The sequence below is a fragment of the Perca fluviatilis genome, chromosome 4 (assembly GCF_010015445.1).
Source record: "Perca fluviatilis chromosome 4, GENO_Pfluv_1.0, whole genome shotgun sequence".
NCBI classification, from domain to species: domain Eukaryota; kingdom Metazoa; phylum Chordata; class Actinopteri; order Perciformes; family Percidae; genus Perca; species Perca fluviatilis.
The window spans coordinates 34,333,903-34,342,895 of record NC_053115.1 but is presented as its reverse complement, the minus strand read 5'-3'; the positions used below and the strand labels follow the sequence as shown (position 1 = coordinate 34,342,895).

At 39.3% G+C, this 8,993-nt stretch overlaps 1 protein-coding gene across 1 annotated transcript; it reads left to right on the top strand.

The window, feature by feature from the left end:
* The first annotated feature begins 753 nt into the window (after window positions 1-753).
* LOC120557092 lies at window positions 754-3,516 on the top strand. Its single transcript, XM_039797129.1, has 9 exons — window positions 754-844; window positions 987-1,101; window positions 1,451-1,513; window positions 1,721-1,775; window positions 1,945-2,036; window positions 2,281-2,398; window positions 2,544-2,645; window positions 2,747-2,917; window positions 3,305-3,516. Exons 1-9 carry the CDS (start codon window positions 777-779, stop codon window positions 3,514-3,516), a joined length of 996 nt encoding a protein of 331 aa, XP_039653063.1. The 5' UTR covers window positions 754-776.
* The last annotated feature ends 5,477 nt before the right edge of the window (window positions 3,517-8,993 follow it).

The following is an 8,993-nucleotide window of genomic DNA, read 5'->3' as shown; positions in this document are numbered from 1 at the left end:
CAAATATTTATTTTATGATTGTCTCAGAAAATGGTAAAGAAAAGAAAGCGAATACAAATAGTAGTGTCTTTGAGGTGTCATACCAGACATTTTTTCAATAAATAGTAAATGTAGTACTCAAAGATTTTTATTATTGACTTGCATGTTAACTTATGGACAGGACTGAGGAGCCGCCCATCTACGAGGGCTTGTTTCTTGCAAAGGACGAGGAGGTTGCTACATTTGTGGACCGTATCAGAAGCAACATGAGAAATGTAAAAAGAAATATATATTTATTTTGTTTATAATGATAGTTTTACAATATATGTTGTTGTTTTGTTAACATATGGCTTAACATGTGTATAATAAACTGATTTTATAGGCAAAAAATGACACTGCTCTTTGTGGTACTGCCAAGTTCACAGCTGGCAGAGAGATGTCAAGAAAGTCTGGCTCTCAGATAGATGAGGAGGGCATTCAGGTTGCAGTTTGCCGGTATGTATTTTGTAAGTGTGTGTATGGTCCGTGAGGGTGGTCTCATTCAGGTTTGAAGAGAGAGTATTATAGAGGATTACTAGCTGTCTGAGTCTTACTAAGATTTGAAAGCTTTAAGCACTTATGATTGGTGAGTGGCATTTATCCATCCATTGTAGCAGCCAAGTGTTATATTTGTTGTATATTTGTATTTGTTGGTGGGTCAGTTTATAATTAACCACTAGATTGTCTTCTGATTAAACAGACATGGATTTCTCTTACGAGGACTTAACCATTACCGGGGAGAAATATTTGCCTACCCGATGTTTCTGCAAAAAGAAATGTCCAAGAAGGCAAATGTTACATTCTTTTGCATGGATGTTACTTGCAGGTAATTCTCAGTGTCATATTGCAATTATATCATTATGTTTAAAATGGCCTGTGCATCACCTTTACAGTCATTTCAGAATAATGTCATGTCAATTAATAATGGATCTCTGTAACACTAACAAAATGCTGCACCTGCTTTTTAGGTACTGGCCATACCTTAACAAACTAGCAGAGGGGTTACCAGAGCTTCTGCCCTTGACGGACATGAGGCCATTTCTTAGCGTCATGCATGCTAAAGCTCATACAGCAAAATGCGAGGTACATGCAATTACTTTAATACTGGTGTGACAGTGGTATGGAATTAGAGAGCAGGCTAACCAAATATGCTGTGTGTTAACCTTCACCAACTTTGTAGAACAGGGATTTTGTTTTCCCATTCAAAAAAAACTTATGTTATGAGTGACATATTTGAGGGACTATTTATAATGTTATTTATCAAAAGCATTAATGTAGATATGAACTGCATTCTATTATCTAAAGGATTTTAACATTGTATGCATATCATGCCTGATTGTATTGTATTATGCCTGATTGTATTATGTTATATCAAAGATCCTACTGTATATGTACAAGTATGCTACATAACCCTTCTCACGCCGTGTTGCAGGTGAGATGGGGTGGCAGAAGCCAGGATAGAGCAGGAAACACAGTGGGAGAGGAAGTGGAGCAGGTACTGTATACAATTAATGTCAATGTTTTATGGATACAAGGACTCATTTAAGAGACCAAAAAACTAAAGAACACCAGTAAGTGGCAAGCTTGGTTTGAGAAATTAAGAACATCCTTTGTGTCTGAGGGCATGTGTTCCAATTTAATCCCAGGGTTAAACCAGGATATGTGTTTTTCTCTTAAACTATCAATTATATTCTCTTTATAGGTGAACAGCTTTCTTTCCAGGGCAGCTCTTGTCACAAAATATATGACAAAAGCAGGTTGGTATTGCACCTACACAACACAGTGTGATAAGGAAGAAGAAAAAAAGTTCAGTTCAACAACATTTTAACTATTGTGTTTAGTCATGTCAATCTGTTTTCTCACTCAGTGTTGCCTTTTTGATCCAAGTTCTTACTTTTTGGCTTGATGCATTTTTGTTTTAATTAGGAAGAGTCAACATGCTAACCCAACAGGCCATGGGTTGGAACCGACGAAAGAGGGATAACCTTCATCAAGCGTTAGCCCACAGATACCTCAAAGTAAGGGCTAATAACAATTGTCTTCTTATCACACTATGACAATTTTAATATCACAGCTACAGTATATTGATTTGTTTCTTTTTATCTAAACCTCCTTCTGGGAATATATAAAGATGATGTAATTTATTGTTTCACCTGTTCTGATGAAGTTCTCGTATTGAACGTTTAACTTAAACTGGTGGTTTTTACATTTTTGTGTTACATGGAGCTTTTATTCTGGAATTTTATTTTTTCTCTTCAAAAGATCACAGATAGGGCAAAGGTGGAAGCTGTCAGCCTCAGGAGCATCAAGGAGCAACACAACCTGGATCAGGAGACCACACAGCAGTGGGTGTGTGATGTCAGGCAGTGGGCGTTAACAGGTACTTTGATGTCCTTTCATACATCTCTTAATGACTGTACCTTTATACACACCACAGAAGGTGGCTATATTTGTTGAAAATGGGACATTGGAATGGAAAAAGGGTCACTGAGTATATATTTTCTCCAATTGTTTCAACTATTTAGACAGAGTCTACACTCCAGGGTGCACTGAAGACCTCAGGGCTGAAATTGAAAACTTAACAGTAACCCTTTTGCGCAAGAAGCAAGACCTGTATCGTCAGCATGGTTTGTTTTCTAAGTGATTTAAATAACATTTTAAAACAAGTTATAAAACAACACAAACATTCTGGCACCATGATAGTTTCCTTTTGGTTTCACTTTTGCAGATAGCAACCAGACAAGACAGAGAAAACGGAAGACAATGGCACAGCTGAAGATAAAGCTTCGTGATCTGGTCTTGCAGTACAACACCACCATGGAAGGAGATCAGATTGACGAGGAGCTGGCGTGCAGTTTGACAGATGGCTACATCCTGCCATGGGAGACGCATGAAGATGGTATATGATTGCTAGTTTGGTTTTTTCTTTTAGCCTCAGAAAATATTTTTGTAATAATATAATATATGTAATATTATTATAACTCTGTCTTGTCCACTTCTTTATTTCTTTCCTCAACCTAAAAGGCGCTACCTTCAGGTTGAAGAGGTTGGTCTTTGACCAGGTAATGCTGCTGAAACGCATGGAGGAGGAGCAGAGCATCTTGGTGAAAGAGATGACCCAACATGTTATGTACCTTCTAAAGGAAGTACAACAAGTGTAGGCACTCAAGGGACAGACTTTGGAGAGCATCAAAACAAACAGTTTGTACTACATCATACAGTATGTACGTTGTCTGTGTGATGTATCATCTTTTTCATTTTGTTTTCCCCCACAATTCCTCAACAGATTTTGGTGACCTGACAGAGGACGCTACACATGGGCTCAACAGTGTTCTCAGTCGGAGGTGGCACTACCTAAAAAGCCAAAAGAAACAGGCTGTAAATGCTTACAGTAGTATAGCCTCGAAGGAACTTGTTTTCTTCCATATACAGGAGGACATTGAAGATTGGGAGGACAACGGCTTCACTAGCCCCGAGTCAGAGGAAGAAGAAACGTAAAGTCCACTGCCTTTGCTACTGTCCTTTCCAACTCTGCATAATCACTATTGTTTTTTGTGTATGCCCCTGTAAAGCACTGTGACTGTGAAAAATTATGAAAAATACATCTTATTGAATTAGTTACTTTACTGTAAAATCAATCAAAATACCTTTAGTGTAGGGTGGCCTTGACATAAAAAGCCTGTAATTATGTATGGTTTGCAAAAATGGGTAGTATGTGTACGCGTTGTGCACACGCTACATTATGGCCAAGCATGCGCCCCTAAAATAGCATCTGAATAACGCACCACTGACTTAAGACTAGGTTTTTCCTGGTCAGTGGCGGAATTGTTTTCTGAAACTGTAAAATAGCACGCCTCCTCTTTTCGCTGAACCGCCCCCGGGAGCGCAAATTCATTCCCTAATTTACCGACGTGCGTCTGTGGAGGGAAAAGTCCGCTGTGTGTGGGGTGCAAAATAGGAATGATACATGCGTCGGTGTACAAAGGCTATTGCGCTGAGTGAAAGATAGGGTCCATAGAGTTACATCCCTATACTTTTGTTGTCACTATATGTTCTCCACAGCTATGAAGAAAATGTGTTTTTAGCCATTGTTTAAATGATTAAGGAAAAATAAAAGTGTAAAGATATATGCCTATACATTGTTTAATGTGTGCTTAGAGTCCGTCGACATAAAAATGTGCCAGGGCTACCTGGACCTGGTTTACCTGTAAACTGTGTAGGCCTATTATTAAAGCCATTGAAGTTATCATGCTGTCTCCTTGACTTTCTACATTTAGGCCTAATCCCTGTTTCTGCAACATGACAGAAGTTAGAAGGGCAGTCCTAATGAAAATAAAGCTCAACAATACGATGGGTTAATGCTAATATATTATATATTGTTCCTTCGACTTGTGAAAACTCTTTTTTGGCAGTTTCGGATAGTGAAAGGCTACATTATCCATAATCCTCAGCCGCCGTTGCTACAGAGAGGGATTGCTTCCTACCGAACGGTATTTTATTTCTAACTCAATTTTCAAAACTGAATTATTTAAAAGAATTTGTGTGCATCTTAACTTTTTTATTGATATATATCATATACAGTGCAGTGTAATTACTCGTTCGGCTGTATTATTCATTTTATATATTTATCAGATATATATTTTTACGACCCTATTTCTTTGCATACCGGAAGAACTACAAATGTTTTGCGGATTTTTATCAGTTTGATTACACGCGTCTTAGGAAATGTAGTTTTCACAATGTATTATTGTTTTTCTTACAATTGGAAGTTGTATATAATGAATTGAGAGTCAACTGGGTAGTTTAATAGAATGATAAACAGATGGGTTTACTCATAAATAAAATATGTAATTGTTAAATCGGTAAAAATGTATTTTAACCACATTATATCTATATTTGACAGTTCCCATGTTGCTGACTATACCCACATGACAGCTAAGGTCAAGAGCTCTCTACAACAGCTGGATCCATATCTGTAGTCCCTTGTATTGCTTAGTTATAAGGTTTCAAACATGCACCAAGGTCAAGGCTCAAAGGTTCATTATTTCAAAGCAGGAGTCATGTAGACTCTTCATATTGACATATGTTCCTCATCAGGTTGTAGGATTCACGTAGGGTACAGATTTGATTATTGGCAAATTATCAAAGAGGTTTTATCAATATTAATAAAGTTATGAATATGGTTATTAATAACTTTATCAAATCGACAAACCATCAAAACGGGGCACCACCCTGCTAGTCAAGGACCAATAATCAAACTGTGGAACAGTCTCATTTCTGCAAAAATCCTTTAAAAGGAATTAAAGGAAGGGGTGATTTCGAGCACGACCCATTCGACCAGCAGTTATCACAACAAATACACAAATAATCACCAGCAACTGCTAATTAAGTATAATCAAATTTATTAACGTCACAATTATCAATAGCCAATCAATAATCCTTCAATAATAAAACGTATACACATTTTACAATATCACAACCAAACAAAGCAAAAACAAAAGCAGCATGTCTTGTAGACACGTCTGTGTCTGTGTGTGTGTGTGTGTGTGTGTGTGTGTGTGTGTGTGTGTGTGTGTGTGTGTGTGTGTGTGTGTGTGTGTGCGTGAGTGTGAGTGTGAGTGAGTAAAAGGGGAGGGGCGGTGTCGAAATGTAACTCCAAAACAAACTCCAAAAATGGCTACTCCTGTGAGCTGCACAAAACCATTTAGCCTCAAGAGGGCGGTAGTGGTGCTGAGTGCACGGAGAGGAAGAAGCCGAGGTGGGGTTTGCTAGGCAACGCGCACCTTTATACCATATGCTAAATCACCTATAAGCTCTATACAAAACCCACGTGGTTAAATTAGCAGAGTTAGCTCGGGAGCTGCGTGGTTAGCTTATATCTCCGTGTGTGGGTTAGTAAAAGGAACAGAATAAAGGAGGAAAGGAAAAGAAACACTCTGATCTAAGTTATAGATAATGACCCAGTTCCTCTCAGCCCCTCAGGTCTGGGCTAACGTGTAGTTTAGGACAGACTGAGACTTTTGATTTACCGAGGGAAACGACCACTATAACCACACTAGTGACTAACAGCTGATTCACCGCGATTATCTCGCGGACAGTAACTAAACTCCCTGAAAGGAGCGTTTTCGCAGATAGCGTTTAAGGTTTTAACCCAGCTACTTAACACAACATATATCAACGGTATAATTGATCTATTATACATTCACAGACAGATTAATAATCATATATGGACCAGTACATGATTAAATCAGATCACAATGGTAGCGAACCCTTTGCTCATTAATAACAAAACAAAACGCACTAGTTCTAATATCTGCCCAGAACTGTGTAAAGCCTTACGGTGCGTTGTTCGTCAGTTAACACTCTCGCCAGAGCTTAACGATCCGTTTCGTTCCAGAGCAGTGGACGAGGTGATGCTGGCTAGCTAGCTAGCTAGTCCGGACTAGAGTGCTTCCTGTAGTGACCTTAGTCACCGTGGAAAAAGCGAAGAAAACACAGTGCCGACAGCTTTTATCCTACCTCCGCCTCCTAGTGGCGGGGTGGTGCATTCAAAGACCCGACAGCCAATGGGAGAGCGCAACCTTCTCACAGGTGTGATCACAGTTGTCTCACCACCAGTCTGCCGTGCCCTCCACGTGTTGAATGGAGAATCTCCATCTTAGGGACTCTGCTTCCAAGTAGCAGCCTGTAGGAGTTTGGTGAAACTGGCTTTGGGGTTCACATGTAGGCCAAGATCCTTTGTCTCTGCAGTCAGCTCAGTCTGAGCCAAATCACTGTTTAACCAGCTTCTTGGTCCCCAACAAGGTCAATACCTTTCAAACAATGTATTTGGTTAAGCTCTATGACAGAGTTTTTATTTTTAAATTTTATATGCCTATTGCATATGCCGTCTCAGGCATTGTTTCTGAGAGCACTTTGAAGGCCTGTTTTTCTTGTTGCTTTTTTAGTTAAAAAAAAATATAACCAAAATGAATCATCTTTAGAGATTACTATTCTACCAGATTTGTATTAGGCCTATTAGTTTTTTGCAAGGTTACAAAGAATCTGTTTTGGCATTTGCTCCTTTTCTCATTAAACATGCATCCATCCTCTTCCAGCCGTCAGGTAGAAAGTTAAGACATTGTCCTGGGCATGGGTGAGGCATATGGTGATGATTTTGAACTCTGTGTCTGTTAGGGGTGGGATCGGGCCGAATTTTTCTGTCCGAGCCCGGCCCGCGTCCGACAGAACCGTGCCTGCACCCGGCTCGAGCCCGACAGGCATCAAGAGATTTGTGTCCGAGCCCGGCCCATCCCGACAAAATCTAATTTTTTTTTTCATACTAATGACACATGTAGGCTACGTTTGTTTGTGTGGAAAGCCTGCTTTTATTAAGCAACTGTAGCACTCAGAAATGTCAACAGATGAGCGCATCGGCACAGTGAGCGCGCACATGGGGCAACAAGCGCACGTTAACACAGGCGCACACAACAGGCCCAATCATATAATTGAAATAAAATTAACATATGCATAGACAACTATGTGGAAATACTTCCACACAGTAGACTTTCCTTCATTTTCGGTGGTTTTAAAATCTCCTGAGGCCAACTTCTTTTTAACATCTTCCATCGTTGCGCTCTGAGCGCTCACTGCGCTGCGGCATGCAGTCTGCCTGATATGCACGTGTTTCGTTGTCAATTAAAGCTATAAACACATTTCCACAATTCTGCACACAGGAAGACGGATGTTAGGTTAATATTTTAAATTTATTTTAATCACAAAAACGAACAGGCCCATTACATAATAAGCTGTTTTAAATTTTAAATGTCCAATGCCTTAGGCTACCGCGCTGATGTGACCGTCCGAGCCCGGCCCGAACCCGTCCATCATTTCTAAATATCTGTCCGAGCCCTGCCCGGTTATCCCAGCCTTGGTGTTTGTGTGTGTGACATGTGTGTGTGTGTGTGTGTGTGTGTGTGTGTGTGAAAGGACCTGAAGACAATTTGTGTAATTTTTCCCGCTTCGGTCCCCCTACTGGTTGTCTCATTGGAACTACAGCTGCAGCTAAAAGTTACATAGTGTTGCTTTCGGTTGCTTTAGACACAGTGGCAGGCCATTTTTATCCGAAGACAACACAAGGGTTAATATAAGTAATTAATGGGGGAAGTGTCATGGTGATTTTTGTTGGTTAAAACAATAAGTTTCAGTATTTTTTAATACTTTCCACCACTTGGATTTCTTAGTACTTTTGTATGTTATAGAGGAGACTTTTATGAGACTAGATCAGTTGAAAGAGTTTCTGTTGCAATTTGTGTAGGGTCATGTTGCATAATGCTTGTAGGCCTACTATATTTACGTTTTTGTCTCATTGTTTTCTGTCTTTATAAGCTAATGCATTGAGCTTACCTGTGAATGAAACTGGCTAAAGCCTACCAATGACATTAACTTTATGCTCTTTCTCTCATGCACAGGCATACATTAATGATTTTAACTAACCTGGTAATTGTGATGCCTCCAAGGGTGGTAGTTATTATTCTCATTTACTGCAGTAGGCTACTGTAGTAGTGGAGATCAACAACTTTCAGTTCTTAATAGCAGTAGATAGTTGATACGGTGTAACAGTATCACAATTGCCCCTGCTTTAGCTTTTGTTAGGAAAAATATCAGTTCACAGATATGCAATTCAGCTGTGAAATTGTCAGGAGCCACAGAACAATGCAAACATGGGTCATAAAAAAGTCCATCAAATTTGTTTTGACTTTATTACATCCATACAGATTAGAGCAGCTGCAACATGCTCAAAAGAAAACCATAAAACAAAGTCAAATGTTTCTCAAATTACATGTATTGCAGTAAATATCTGCCCATTTTAAACATTTTATATAATTGTGCATAAAACAATAACAACAAACTAATTAATAATAGCCCAACGTTTTTTTTTAAGTGTGCAATGTATGCTGGATGTTTGCAGGGTGACTGCATGGAAAGGTAGTTAG

What these genes read in the sequence shown, in the direction of transcription:
- LOC120557092 (XM_039797129.1), top strand. Translation starts at nt 777, where the DNA reads ATGTTTCTGCAAAAAGAAATGTCCAAGAAGGCAAATGTTACATTCTTT. An exon ending in TGCATGGATGTTACTTGCAG is followed by an intron (nt 845 to 986) that starts GTAATTCTCAGT and finishes CCTGCTTTTTAG; the next exon opens with GTACTGGCCATACCTTAACA. An exon ending in CAGGCAGTGGGCGTTAACAG is followed by an intron (nt 2,399 to 2,543) that starts GTACTTTGATGT and finishes TCAACTATTTAG; the next exon opens with ACAGAGTCTACACTCCAGGG.